Source organism: Anomaloglossus baeobatrachus, chromosome 2, assembly GCF_048569485.1.
Source record: "Anomaloglossus baeobatrachus isolate aAnoBae1 chromosome 2, aAnoBae1.hap1, whole genome shotgun sequence".
NCBI lineage: Eukaryota > Metazoa > Chordata > Amphibia > Anura > Aromobatidae > Anomaloglossus > Anomaloglossus baeobatrachus.
The window spans coordinates 6835223-6850636 of NC_134354.1; the positions used below are offsets into that span (position 1 = coordinate 6835223).

Genomic DNA, 15414 nt, shown 5'->3' on the forward strand with positions numbered 1-15414 from the left:
CCATACACTGCCATCAGCGGGATGTCGGGGCGGTGCGGGACGTACTGGAGGCCTCCGCCGCCCTCTGCTCATACATCCGCCTCACGCTGCAGCTCCGGATCATGTGCCGTGTGAATGCGGCCGGGTCGTCCCAGGGGATGCGGCCGTCTCCTTCCAGCACCTGCCCTGCGCCCTCCAATTCTCCAAACTCATCAAACCCGGTGAGCGGCAGAGTCTCCAGCGTCAGCAGCTTGAACGCCCGGGCGACTGCATCCCACGAGCAGAAGTCTGCAGAGAAGGAACCGGAGCAGATGCTTACTCAGGCTGTACGGAACAGCCGCCGCCAAGGCTTACGCCACACGTTCTGCCGCCTCAGTGTTTTTTGCTCTTTTAGTCGGACGTTTCTATGATTACTGACGGACAATTATAAACATTCTACAACTTTTCACACTTTTATTGACAAATACAGAGACCGACTCCCCCGGCCGCCCAGAGGTCGACTCCCCCCGACCGCCCAGAGGCCGACTCCCCCCGGCCGCCCAGAGGCCGACACCCCCAACCACTGAGGCCAACACCCCCAGCCATCCAGAGGCCGACACTCCCAGTCGCCTAGAGGCCGACACCCCCAGTCGCCCAGAGGCCGACACCCCCAGTCGCCTAGAGGCAGACACCCCCCAGCCGCCCAGAGGCCGGCACCCCCCAGCCGCCCAGAGGCCGACTCCCCCAACCACTGAGGCCAACACCCCCAGCCATCCAGAGGCCGACACCCCCAGTCGCCTAGAGGCCGACACTCCCAGTTGCCCAGAGGCCGACACCCCCAGTCGCCTAGAGGCCGACACCCCCAACCACTCAGAGGCCGACACCCCCAGTCGCCTAGAGGCTGACACCCCCAGCCGCCCAGAGGCCGACACCCCCAAGCCGCCCAGAGGTCGACACCCCCCAGCCGCCCAGAGGCCGACTCCCCCAACCACTCAGAGGCCGACACCCCCAGTCGCCTTGAGGCCGACACCCCCAGCCGCCCAGAGGCCGACACCCCCAGAGGCCGACACCCCCCAGCCGCCCAGAGGCCGACACCCCCCAGCCGCCCAGAGGCCGACTCCCCCAACCACTCAGAGGCCGACACTCCCAGTCGCCTAGAGGCCAACACCCCCAGCCGCCCAGAGGCCGACACCCCCAGTCGCCCAGAGGCCGACACCCCCCAGCCGCCCAGAGGCCGACACCCACCAGCCGCCCAGAGGCCGACACCCCCCAGCCGCCCAGAGGCCGACACCCCCCAACCATTCAGAGGCCGACACCCCCCAACCATTCAGAGGCCGACTCCCCCAAGCTGCTGGGGAAAGAGCAGAAGAAGAAGTCTGGAGGAATCGGGGTCAACGCTGGGAATATTCAGTATTTACAGAAACCTAATTTATATGTCAATAAAGTGTAACAACTTATGGAATGTTTAGAATTGTCCGTCAGTAACCATAGAAACGGACGAGTAACAGAAGGGAAAGTTTGGGGCATTTCGCGTGTTATACTGGAGTTACCCGAGTTGCAGCAGTGCATCAGCTCGTGTGTCAGCGCCAGTCTCCGGGAGGTCATCTCGGGGGGCGGCTGCTGAACGCGGAGCTGCTGAACGACCGGAAGCTTCCGGAGCATCAACTCCTCCACCGCACCCACATTCAGCATGTTAGCCACCTGCCGAAGAATACAGAAACCAGTGAAATCCAGCACTACCGCACCACGGACCCGTCACCACAGACCCCTGGTCATCAGAGACCACCAGTCACCACGGACCCCCGTCACCACGGACCCCTCGTCATCAGAGACCACCAGTCACCGCGGACCCACCAGTCACCGCGGACCCACCAGTCACCACGGCCACCAGTCACCGCGGACCCACCAGTCACCGCGGACCCACCAGTCACCACGGCCACCAGTCACCATGTACCCACCAGTCACCGCGGACCCACCAGTCACCACGGACCCACCAGTCACCGTGTACCCCCTGGTCATCAGAGACCACCAGTCACCGTGTACCCACCAGTCACCACGGATCCACCAGTCACCACAGAGCCATGATCATCAGAGACCCCAAGTCACCATGGACCCACCAGTTCCGTCCTCCGTCACTGTATGTGGCGCTGCCCCGTCCCCCAGTCACTATACACAGCGCAACCCCATCCTCCGGTCACTGTACGCGGTGCAGCCCCGTCCTCCAATCACTGTACGCAGCACCATCCCACATTCTCGCTTGTTGCCCCGTACCGGCACCCGGTGACTCCTTTCCTGGACCTTGTCGTGGTAGCTGAGCAGACGAGGTCCCTGGGGGTCTGCGCTCTTCTCCTCTTCCGCATTCACCAGGAGGGCGTTATACAGGTTCTGTGGAGCAGAAGAGACACTCAGGTGATCAATCTCCACCCAGAGTATGGATCAGGCGCTGTATGAGGCGCTGTTATCATAGGGCGCTGTATGAGGCACTGTTATCATAGGGCGCTGTATGAGGCGCTGTTATCATAGGGCGCTGTATGAGGTACTGTTATCATAGGACGCTGTATGAGGCACTGTTATCATAGGGCGCTGTATGAGGCGCTGTTATCAAAGGGCGCTGTATGAGGCACTGTTATCATAGGGCGCTGTATGAGGCGCTGTTATCATAGGACGCTGTATGAGGCGCTGTTATCATAGGGCGCTGTATGAGGCGCTGTTATCATAGGGCGCTGTATGAGGCGCTGTTATCATAGGGCGCTGTATGAGGCACTGTTATCATAGGGCGCTGTATGAGGCGCTGTTATCATAGGGCGCTGTATGAGGCGCTGTTATCATAGGACGCTGTATGAGGCGCTGTTATCATAGGGCGCTGTATGAGGCGCTGTTATCATAGGGCGCTGTATGAGGCGCTGTTATCATAGGGCGCTGTATGAGGCACTGTTATCATAGGGCGCTGTATGAGGCGCTGTTATCATAGGGCGCTGTATGAGGCGCTGTTATCATAGGGCGCTGTATGAGGCTCTGTTATCATAGGGCGCTGTATGAGGCGCTGTTATCATAGGGCGCTGTATGAGGCGCTGTTATCATAGGGCGCTGTATGAGGCGCTGTTATCATAGGGCGCTGTATGAGGCGCTGTTATCATAGGGCGCTGTATGAGGTGCTGTTATCATAGGGCGCTGTATGAGGTGCTGTTATCATAGGGCGCTGTATGAGGCGCTGTCATCATAGGGCGCTGTATGAGGCGCTGTTATCATAGGGCGCTGTATGAGGCGCTGTTATCATAGGGCGCTGTATGAGGCACTGTTATCATAGGGCGCTGTATGAGGCGCTGTTATCATAGGGCGCTGTATGAGGCGCTGTTATCATAGGACGCTGTATGAGGCGCTGTTATCATAGGGCGCTGTATGAGGCGCTGTTATCATAGGGCGCTGTATGAGGCACTGTTATCATAGGGCGCTGTATGAGGCGCTGTTATCATAGGGCGCTGTATGAGGCACTGTTATCATAGGGAGCTGTATGAGGCGCTGTTATCATAGGGCGCTGTATGAGGCGCTGTTATCATAGGGCGCTGTAGGAGGCACTGTTATCATAAGGCGCTGTATGAGGCGCTGTTATCATAGGGCGCTGTATGAGGCGCTGTTATCATAGGGCGCTGTATGAGGCGCTGTTATCATAGGGCGCTGTATGAGGTGCTGTTATCATAGGGCGCTGTATGAGGCACTGTTATCATAGGGCGCTGTATGAGGCACTGTTATCATAGGACGCTGTAGGAGGCACTGTTATCATAGGGCGCTGTATGAGGCGCTGTTATCATAGGGCGCTGTATGAGGCACTGTTATCATAGGACGCTGTAGGAGGCACTGTTATCATAGGGCGCTGTATGAGGCGCTGTTATCATAGGGCGCTGTATGAGGCGCTGTTATCATAGGGCGCTGTATGAGGCGCTGTTATCATAGGGCGCTGTATGAGGCGCTGTTATCATAGGACGCTGTATGAGGCGCTGTTATCATAGGGCGCTGTATGAGTCGCTGTTATCATAGGGCGCTGTATGAGGCGCTGTTATCATAGGACGCTGTATGAGGCGCTGTTATCATAGGGCGCTGTATGAGACACTGTTATCATAGGGCGCTGTATGAGGCACTGTTATCATAGGACGCTGTATGAGGCGCTGTTATCATAGGGCGCTGTATGAGACACTGTTATCATAGGGCGCTGTATGAGGCACTGTTATCATAGGGCGCTGTATGAGGCGCTGTTATCATAGGGCGCTGTATGAGTCGCTGTTATCATAGGGCGCTGTATGAGGCGCTGTTATCATAGGACGCTGTATGAGGCACTGTTATCATAGGGCGCTGTATGAGGTGCTGTTATCATAGGGCGCTGTATGAGGCACTGTTATCATAGGGCGCTGTATGAGGCACTGTTATCATAGGACGCTGTAGGAGGCACTGTTATCATAGGGCGCTGTATGAGGCGCTGTTATCATAGGGCGCTGTATGAGGCACTGTTATCATAGGACGCTGTAGGAGGCACTGTTATCATAGGGCGCTGTATGAGGCGCTGTTATCATAGGGCGCTGTATGAGGCGCTGTTATCATAGGGCGCTGTATGAGGCGCTGTTATCATAGGGCGCTGTATGAGGCGCTGTTATCATAGGACGCTGTATGAGGCGCTGTTATCATAGGGCGCTGTATGAGTCGCTGTTATCATAGGGCGCTGTATGAGGCGCTGTTATCATAGGACGCTGTATGAGGCGCTGTTATCATAGGGCGCTGTATGAGACACTGTTATCATAGGGCGCTGTATGAGGCACTGTTATCATAGGACGCTGTATGAGGCGCTGTTATCATAGGGCGCTGTATGAGACACTGTTATCATAGGGCGCTGTATGAGGCACTGTTATCATAGGGCGCTGTATGAGGCGCTGTTATCATAGGGCGCTGTATGAGTCGCTGTTATCATAGGGCGCTGTATGAGGCGCTGTTATCATAGGACGCTGTATGAGGCACTGTTATCATAGGGCGCTGTATGAGGCGCTGTTATCATAGGACGCTGTATGAGGCGCTGTTATCATAGGGCGCTGTATGAGTCGCTGTTATCATAGGGCGCTGTATGAGGCGCTGTTATCATAGGGCGCTGTATGAGGCGCTGTTATCATAGGGCGCTGTATGAGGCACTGTTATCATAGGGCGCTGTATGAGGCGCTGTTATCATAGGACGCTGTATGAGGCGCTGTTATCATAGGGCGCTGTATGAGTCGCTGTTATCATAGGGCGCTGTATGAGGCGCTGTTATCATAGGACGCTGTATGAGGCGCTGTTATCATAGGGCGCTGTATGAGACACTGTTATCATAGGGCGCTGTATGAGGCACTGTTATCATAGGACGCTGTATGAGGCGCTGTTATCATAGGGCGCTGTATGAGACACTGTTATCATAGGACGCTGTATGAGGCGCTGTTATCATAGGGCACTGTATGAGGCACTGTTATCATAGGGCGCTGTATGAGGCACTGTTATCATAGGGCGCTGTATGAGGCACTGTTATCATAGGGCGCTGTATGAGGCACTGTTATCATAGGGCGCTGTATGAGGCACTGTTATCATAGGACGCTGTATGAGGCACTGTTATCATAGGGCGCTGTATGAGGCACTGTTATCATAGGGTGCTGTATGAGGTACTGTTATCATAGGGCGCTGTATGATGCGCTGTTATCATAGGGCGCTGTATGAGGCGCTGTTATCTTAGGGCGCTGTATGAGGCGCTGTTATCATAGGGCGCTGTATGAGGCGCTGTTATCATAGGGCGCTGTATGAGGCACTGTTATCATAGGGCGCTGTATGAGGCACTGTTATCATAGGACGCTGTATTAGGCACTGTTATCATAGGGCACTGTATGAGGCACTGTTATCATAGGGCGCTGTTTGAGGCACTGTTATCAAAGGGCGCTGTATGAGGCGCTGTTATCATAGGGCACTGTATGAGGAGCTGTTATCATAGGGCGCTGTATGAGGCACTGTTATCATAGGGCGCTGTATGAGGCGCTGTTATCATAGGGCGCTGTATGAGGCACTGTTATCATAGGGCGCTGTATGAGGCACTGTTATCATAGGGCGCTGTATGAGGTACTGTTATCATAGGGCGGTGTATGAGGCACTGTTATCATAGGGCGCTGTATGAGGCACTGTTATCATAGGACGCTGTATGAGGCACTGTTATCATAGGGCGCTGTATGAGGCGCTGTTATCATAGGGCGCTGTATGAGGCGCTGTTATCATAGGGCGCTGTATGAGGCGCTGTTATCATAGGACGCTGTATGAGGCGCTGTTATCATAGGGCGCTGTATGAGGCGCTGTTATCATAGGGCGCTGTATGAGGCGCTGTTATCATAGGGCGCTGTATGAGGCACTGTTATCATAGGGCGCTGTATGAGGCGCTGTTATCATAGGACGCTGTATGAGGCACTGTTATCATAGGGCGCTGTATGAGGCGCTGTTATCATAGGGCGCTGTATGAGGCACTGTTATCATAGGGCGCTGTATGAGGCGCTGTTATCATAGGGCGCTGTATGAGGCACTGTTATCATAGGGCACTGTTATCATAGGACGCTGTATGAGGCACTGTTATCATAGGGCGCTGTATGAGGCACTGTTATCATAGGACGCTGTATGAGGCACTGTTATCATAGGACGCTGTATGAGGCACTGTTATCATAGGGCGCTGTATGAGGCACTGTTATCATAGGGCGCTGTATGAGGCACTGTTATCATAGGGCGCTGTATGAGGCGCTGTTATCATAGGGCGCTGTATGAGGCGCTGTTATCATAGGGCACTGTATGAGGCACTGTTATCATAGGGCACTGTATGAGGCGCTGTTATCATAGGGCGCTGTATGAGGTGCTGTTATCATAGGGCGCTGTATGAGGCACTGTTATCATAGGGCGCTGTATGAGGCACTGTTATCATAGGGCACTGTATGAGGCGCTGTTATCATAGGGCGCTGTATGAGGCGCTGTTATCATAGGGCGCTGTATGAGGCACTGTTATCATAGGGCGCTGTATGAGGCACTGTTATCATAGGGCACTGTATGAGGCACTGTTATCATAGGGCGCTGTATGAGGCGCTGTTATCATAGGGCGCTGTATGAGGCACTGTTATCATAGGGCACTGTTATCATAGGGCGCTGTATGAGGCGCTGTTATCATAGGGCGCTGTATGAGGCACTGTTATCATAGGGCACTGTTATCATAGGGCACTGTTATCATAGGGCGCTGAATGAGGCACTGTTATCATAGGGCACTGTTATCATAGGGCACTGTATGAGGCACTGTTATCATAGGGCGCTGTATGAGGCACTGTTATCATAGGGCACTGTATGAGGCGCTGTTATCATAGGGCGCTGTATGAGGCACTGTTATCATAGGGCACTGTTATCATAGGGCACTGTATGAGGCGCTGTTATCATAGGGCGCTGTATGAGGCACTGTTATCATAGGGCACTGTTATCATAGGACGCTGTATGAGGCGCTGTTATCATAGGACGCTGTATGAGGCACTGTTATCATAGGGCGCTGTATGAGGCACTGTTATCATAGGGCACTGTATGAGGCACTGTTATCATAGGGCGCTGTATGAGGCGCTGTTATCATAGGACGCTGTATGAGGCACTGTTATCATAGGATGCTGTATGAGGCGCTGTTATCATAGAGCGCTGTATGAGGCACTGTTATCATAGGGCGCTGTATGAGGCGCTGTTATCATAGAGCGCTGTATGAGGCACTGTTATCATAGGGCGCTGTATGAGGCACTGTTATCATAGGGCACTGTATGAGGCGCTGTTATCATAGGGCGCTGTATGAGGTACTGTTATCATAGGGCGCTGTATGAGGCACTGTTATCATAGGGCGCTGTATGAGGCACTGTTATCATAGGGCGCTGTATGAGGCGCTGTTATCATAGGACGCTGTATGAGGCGCTGTTATCATAGGACGCTGTATGAGGCGCTGTTATCATAGGGCACTGTTATCATAAGGCGCTGTTATCATAGGGCGCTGTATGAGGCACTGTTATCATAGGGCGCTGTATGAGGCACTGTTATCATAGGGCGCTGTATGAGGCACTGTTATCATACGGCGCTGTATGAGGCACTGTTATCATAGGGCGCTGTATGAGGCACTGTTATCATAGGGCGCTGTATGAGGCACTGTTATCATAGGGCGCTGTATGAGGCACTGTTATCATAGGGCGCTGTATGAGGTACTGTTATCATAGGGCGCTGTATGAGGCACTGGTATCATAGGGCGCTGTGAGAGGCACTGTTATCATAGGGCGCTGTATGAGGCACTGTTATCATAGGGGGCTGTATGAGGCACTGTTATCATAGGGTGCTGTATGAGGCACTGTTATCATAGGGCGCTGTATGAGGCACTGTTATCATAGGGTGCTGTATGAGGCACTGTTATCATAGGGCGCTGTATGAGGCACTGTTATCATAGGGCGCTATATGAGGCACTGTTATCATAGGGCGCTGTATGAGGCGCACTGTTATCATAGGGCGCTGTATGAGGCACTGTTATCATAGGGCGCTGTATGAGGCACTGTTATCATAGGGCGGTGTATGAGGCACTGTTATCATAGGGCGCTGTATGAGGCGCTGTTATCATAGGGCGCTGTATGAGACGCTGTTATCATAGGGCGCTGTATGAGGCGCTGTTATCATAGGGCGCTGTATGAGGCACTGTTATCATAGGGCGCTGTATGAGGCACTGTTATCATAGGGCTCTGTATGAGGCACTGTTATCATAGGGCTCTGTATGAGGCGCTGTTATCATAGGGCACTGTATGAGGCGCTGTTATCATAGGGCGCTGTATGAGGCACTGTTATCATAGGGCGCTGTATGAGGCGCTGTTATCATAGGGCGCTGTATGAGACGCTGTTATCACAGGGCGCTGTATGAGGCACTGTTATCATAGGGCGCTGTATGAGGCACTGTTATCATAGGGCGCTGTATGAGGCACTGTTATCATAGGGCGCTGTATGAGGCACTGTTATCATAGGGCGCTGTATGAGGCACTGTTATCATAGGGTGCTGTATGAGGCGCTGTTATCATAGGGCGCTGTATGAGGCACTGTTATCATAGGGCGCTGTATGAGGCACTGTTATCATAGGGCGCTGTATGAGGCACTGTTATCATAGGGCGCTGTATGAGGCACTGTTATCATAGGGCGCTGTATGAGGCACTGTTATCATAGGGCGCTGTATGAGGCAATGTTATCATAGGGCGCTGTATGAGGCACTGTTATCATAGGACGCTGTTATCATAGGGCGCTGTATGAGGCACTGTTATCATAGGGCGCTGTATGAGGCACTTATCATAGGGCGCTATATGAGGCACTGTTATCATAGGGCGCTGTATGAGGCACTGTTATCATAGGGCGCTGTATGAGGCACTGTTATCATAGGGCGCTGTATGAGGCACTGTTATCATAGGGCGCTGTATGAGACACTGTTATCATAGGGCGGTGTATGAGGCACTGTTATCATAGGGCGCTGTATGAGGCACTGTTATCATAGGGCGCTGTATGAGGCACTGTTATCATAGGGCGCTGTATGAGGCACTGTTATCATGAGGGCGCTGTATGAGGCGCTGTTATCATAGGGCGCTGTATGAGGCACTGTTATCATAGGGCGCTGTATGAGGCACTGTTATCATAGGGCGCTGTATGAGGAACTGTTATCATAGGGCGCTGTATGAGGCACTGTTATCATAGGGCGCTGTATGACCCACTGTTATCATAGGGCGCTGTATGAGGCGCTGTTATCATAGGGCGCTGTATGAGGCGCTGTTATCATAGGGCGCTGTATGAGGCACTGTTATCATAGGGCGCTGTATGAGGCACTGTTATCATAGGGCGCTGTATGAGGCGCTGTTATCATAGGGCGCTGTATGAGGCACTGTTATCATAGGGCGCTGTATGAGGCACTGTTATCAGAGGGCGCTGTATGAGGCGCTGTTATCATAGGGCGCTGTATGAGGCGCTGTTATCATAGGACGCTGTATGAGGCACTGTTATCATAGGGCGCTGTATAAGGCGCTGTTATCATAGGACGCTGTATGAGGCACTGTTATCATAGGGCGCTGTATGAGGCACTGTTGTCATAGGGCGCTGTATGAGGCGCTGTTATCATAGGGCGCTGTATGAGGCGCTGTTATCATAGGGCGCTGTATGAGGCACTGTTATCATAGGGCGCTGTATGAGGCGCTGTTATCATAGGACGCTGTATGTGGCGCTGTTATCATAGGGCGCTGTATGGGGCACTGTTATCATAGGGCGCTGTATGAGGCGCTGTTATCATAGGGCGCTGTATGAGGCACTGTTATCATAGGGCGCTGTATGAGGCACTGTTATCATAGGGCGCTGTATGAGGCGCTGTTATCATAGGGCGCTGTATGAGGCACTGTTATCATAGGGCGCTGTATGAGACACTGTTATCATAGGGCGCTGTATGAGGCACTGTTATCATAGGGCGCTGTATGAGGCGCTGTTATCATAGGGCGCTGTATGAGGCGCTGTTATCATAGGGCGCTGTATGAGGCACTGTTATCATAGGGCACTGTATGAGGCACTGTTATCATAGGGCACTGTATGAGGCACTGTTATCATAGGACGCTGTATGAGGCACTGTTATCATAGGGCGCTGTATGAGGCACTGTTATCATAGGGCGCTGTATGAGGCACTGTTATCATAGGGCACTGTTATCATAGGGCGCTGTATGAGGCACTGTTATCATAGGGCGCTGTATGAGGCGCTGTTATCATAGGGCGCTGTATGAGGTACTGTTATCATAGGGCGCTGTATGAGGCACTTATCATAGGGCGCTGTATGAGGCACTGTTATCATAGGGCGCTGTATGAGGCACTGTTATCATAGGGCGCTGTATGAGGCACTGTTATCATAGGGCGCTGTATGAGGCACTGTTATCATAGGGCGCTGTATGAGACACTGTTATCATAGGGCGGTGTATGAGGCACTGTTATCATAGGGCACTGTATGAGGCGCTGTTATCATAGGGCGCTGTATGAGGCACTGTTATCATAGGGCGCTGTATGAGGCACTGTTATCATAGGGCGCTGTATGAGGCACTGTTATCATGAGGGCGCTGTATGAGGCGCTGTTATCATAGGGCGCTGTATGAGGCGCTGTTATCATAGGGCGCTGTATGAGGCACTGTTATCATAGGGCGCTGTATGAGGCACTGTTATCATTGGGCGCTGTATGAGGAACTGTTATCTTAGGGCGCTGTATGAGGCACTGTTATCATAGGGCGCTGTATGAGGCACTGTTATCATAGGGCGCTGTATGAGGCGCTGTTATCATAGGGCGCTGTATGAGGCACGGTTATCATAGGGCGCTGTATGAGGCACTGTTATCATAGGGCGCTGTATGAGGCGCTGTTATCATAGGGCGCTGTATGAGGCGCTGTTATCATAGGGCGCTGTATGAGGCACTGTTATCATAGGGCGCTGTATGAGGCACTGTTATCATAGGGCGCTGTATGAGGCGCTGTTATCATAGGGCGCTGTATGAGGCGCTGTTATCATAGGACGCTGTATGAGGCACTGTTATCATAGGGCGCTGTATGAGGCGCTGTTATCATAGGACGCTGTATGAGGCACTGTTATCATAGGGCACTGTATGAGGCACTGTTGTCATAGGGCGCTGTATGAGGCGCTGTTATCATAGGGCGCTGTATGAGGCGCTGTTATCATAGGGCGCTGTATGAGGCACTGTTATCATAGGGCGCTGTATGAGGCGCTGTTATCATAGGACGCTGTATGAGGCACTGTTATCATAGGGCGCAGTATGAGGCACTGTTATCATAGGGCGCTGTATGAGGCACTGTTATCATAGGGCGCTGTATGAGGCGCTGTTATCATAGGGCGCTGTATGAGGCGCTGTTATCATAGGGCGCTGTATGAGGCGCTGTTATCATAGGGCGCTGTATGAGGCACTGTTATCATAGGGCGCTGTATGAGGCGCTGTTATCATAGGGCGCTGTATGAGGCGCTGTTATCATAGGGCGCTGTATGAGGCGCTGTTATCATAGGGCGCTGTATGAGGCGCTGTTATCATAGGGCGCTGTATGAGGCACTGTTATCATAGGGCACTGTATGAGGCGCTGTTATCATAGGGCGCTGTATGAGGCACTGTTATCATAGGGCGCTGTATGAGGCACTGTTATCATAGGGCGCTGTATGAGGCACTGTTATCATGAGGGCGCTGTATGAGGCGCTGTTATCATAGGGCGCTGTATGAGGCGCTGTTATCATAGGGCGCTGTATGAGGCACTGTTATCATAGGGCGCTGTATGAGGCACTGTTATCATTGGGCGCTGTATGAGGAACTGTTATCTTAGGGCGCTGTATGAGGCACTGTTATCATAGGGCGCTGTATGAGGCACTGTTATCATAGGGCGCTGTATGAGGCGCTGTTATCATAGGGCGCTGTATGAGGCACGGTTATCATAGGGCGCTGTATGAGGCACTGTTATCATAGGGCGCTGTATGAGGCGCTGTTATCATAGGGCGCTGTATGAGGCGCTGTTATCATAGGGCGCTGTATGAGGCACTGTTATCATAGGGCGCTGTATGAGGCACTGTTATCATAGGGCGCTGTATGAGGCGCTGTTATCATAGGGCGCTGTATGAGGCGCTGTTATCATAGGACGCTGTATGAGGCACTGTTATCATAGGGCGCTGTATGAGGCGCTGTTATCATAGGACGCTGTATGAGGCACTGTTATCATAGGGCACTGTATGAGGCACTGTTGTCATAGGGCGCTGTATGAGGCGCTGTTATCATAGGGCGCTGTATGAGGCGCTGTTATCATAGGGCGCTGTATGAGGCACTGTTATCATAGGGCGCTGTATGAGGCGCTGTTATCATAGGACGCTGTATGAGGCACTGTTATCATAGGGCGCAGTATGAGGCACTGTTATCATAGGGCGCTGTATGAGGCACTGTTATCATAGGGCGCTGTATGAGGCGCTGTTATCATAGGGCGCTGTATGAGGTGCTGTTATCATAGGGCGCTGTATGAGGCGCTGTTATCATAGGGCGCTGTATGAGGCACTGTTATCATAGGGCGCTGTATGAGGCGCTGTTATCATAGGGCGCTGTATGAGGCGCTGTTATCATAGGGCGCTGTATGAGGCGCTGTTATCATAGGGCGCTGTATGAGGCGCTGTTATCATAGGGCACTGTATGAGGCACTGTTAACATAGGGCGCTGTATGAGGCGCTGTTATCATAGGGCGCTGTATGAGGCGCTGTTATCATAGGGCGCTGTTTGAGGCACTGTTATCATAGGGCGCTGTATGAGGCGCTGTTATCATAGGGCACTGTATGAGGCGCTGTTATCATAGGGCGCTGTATGAGGCACTGTTATCATAGGGCGCTGTATGAGGCGCTGTTATCATAGGGCGCTGTATGAGGCGCTGTTATCATAGGGCGCTGTATGAGGCACTGTTATCATAGGGCGCTGTATGAGGCACTGTTATCATAGGACGCTGTATGAGGCACTGTTATCATAGGGCGCTGTATGAGGCGCTGTTATCATAGGGCGCTGTATGAGGCGCTGTTATCATAGGGCGCTGTATGAGGCGCTGTTATCATAGGACGCTGTATGAGGCGCTGTTATCATAGGGCGCTGTATGAGGCGCTGTTATCATAGGGCGCTGTATGAGGCACTGTTATCATAGGGCGCTGTATGAGGCACTGTTATCATAGGGCGCTGTATGAGGCGCTGTTATCATAGGACGCTGTATGAGGCACTGTTATCATAGGGCGCTGTATGAGGCGCTGTTATCATAGGGCGCTGTATGAGGCACTGTTATCATAGGGCGCTGTATGAGGCGCTGTTATCATAGGGCGCTGTATGAGGCACTGTTATCATAGGGCACTGTTATCATAGGACGCTGTATGAGGCACTGTTATCATAGGGCGCTGTATGAGGCACTGTTATCATAGGACGCTGTATGAGGCACTGTTATCATAGGACGCTGTATGAGGCACTGTTATCATAGGGCGCTGTATGAGGCACTGTTATCATAGGGCGCTGTATGAGGCACTGTTATCATAGGGCGCTGTATGAGGCGCGGTTATCATAGGGCGCTGTATGAGGCGCTGTTATCATAGGGCACTGTATGAGGCACTGTTATCATAGGGCACTGTATGAGGCGCTGTTATCATAGGGCGCTGTATGAGGTGCTGTTATCATAGGGCGCTGTATGAGGCACTGTTATCATAGGGCGCTGTATGAGGCACTGTTATCATAGGGCACTGTATGAGGCGCTGTTATCATAGGGCGCTGTATGAGGCGCTGTTATCATAGGGCGCTGTATGAGGCACTGTTATCATAGGGCGCTGTATGAGGCACTGTTATCATAGGGCACTATATGAGGCACTGTTATCATAGGGCGCTGTATGAGGCGCTGTTATCATAGGGCGCTGTATGAGGCACTGTTATCATAGGGCACTGTTATCATAGGGCGCTGTATGAGGCGCTGTTATCATAGGGCGCTGTATGAGGCACTGTTATCATAGGGCACTGTTATCATAGGGCGCTGAATGAGGCACTGTTATCATAGGGCACTGTATGAGGCACTGTTATCATAGGGCGCTGTATGAGGCACTGTTATCATAGGGCACTGTATGAGGCGCTGTTATCATAGGGCGCTGTATGAGGCACTGTTATCATAGGGCGCTGTATGAGGCGCTGTTATCATAGGGCGCTGTTTGAGGCACTGTTATCATAGGGCGCTGTATGAGGCGCTGTTATCATAGGGCACTGTATGAGGCGCTGTTATCATAGGGCGCTGTATGAGGCACTGTTATCATAGGGCGCTGTATGAGGCGCTGTTATCATAGGGCGCTGTATGAGGCGCTGTTATCATAGGGCGCTGTATGAGGCACTGTTATCATAGGGCGCTGTATGAGGCACTGTTATCATAGGACGCTGTATGAGGCACTGTTATCATAGGGCGCTGTATGAGGCGCTGTTATCATAGGGCGCTGTATGAGGCGCTGTTATCATAGGGCGCTGTATGAGGCGCTGTTATCATAGGACGCTGTATGAGGCGCTGTTATCATAGGGCGCTGTATGAGGCGCTGTTATCATAGGGCGCTGTATGAGGCGCTGTTATCATAGGGCGCTGTATGAGGCACTGTTATCATAGGGCGCTGTATGAGGCGCTGTTATCATAGGACGCTGTATGAGGCACTGTTATCATAGGGCGCTGTATGAGGCGCTGTTATCATAGGGCGCTGTATGAGGCACTGTTATCATAGGGCGCTGTATGAGGCGCTGTTATCATAGGGCGCTGTATGAGGCACTGTTATCATAGGGCACTGTTATCATAGGACGCTGTATGAGGCACTGTTATCATAGGGCGCTGT

General features: G+C 52.5%; 1 protein-coding gene across 2 annotated transcripts in view; it reads right to left on the bottom strand.

Annotated features, from left to right (window-relative positions):
* The window catches only part of SPAG17 (sperm associated antigen 17), a 384631-nt gene that overhangs the window by 100511 nt on the left and 268706 nt on the right, over positions 1-15414 (bottom strand). For both annotated transcript variants that reach the window (XM_075334839.1, XM_075334840.1), the window contains exons 12-14: positions 2230-2343; positions 1509-1659; positions 46-267 (exon numbers count right to left, since the gene is read on the bottom strand). In XM_075334839.1, the coding sequence (XP_075190954.1) occupies positions 46-267; positions 1509-1659; positions 2230-2343 (487 nt within the window). The remainder of the gene's footprint in view (positions 1-45; positions 268-1508; positions 1660-2229; positions 2344-15414) is intronic.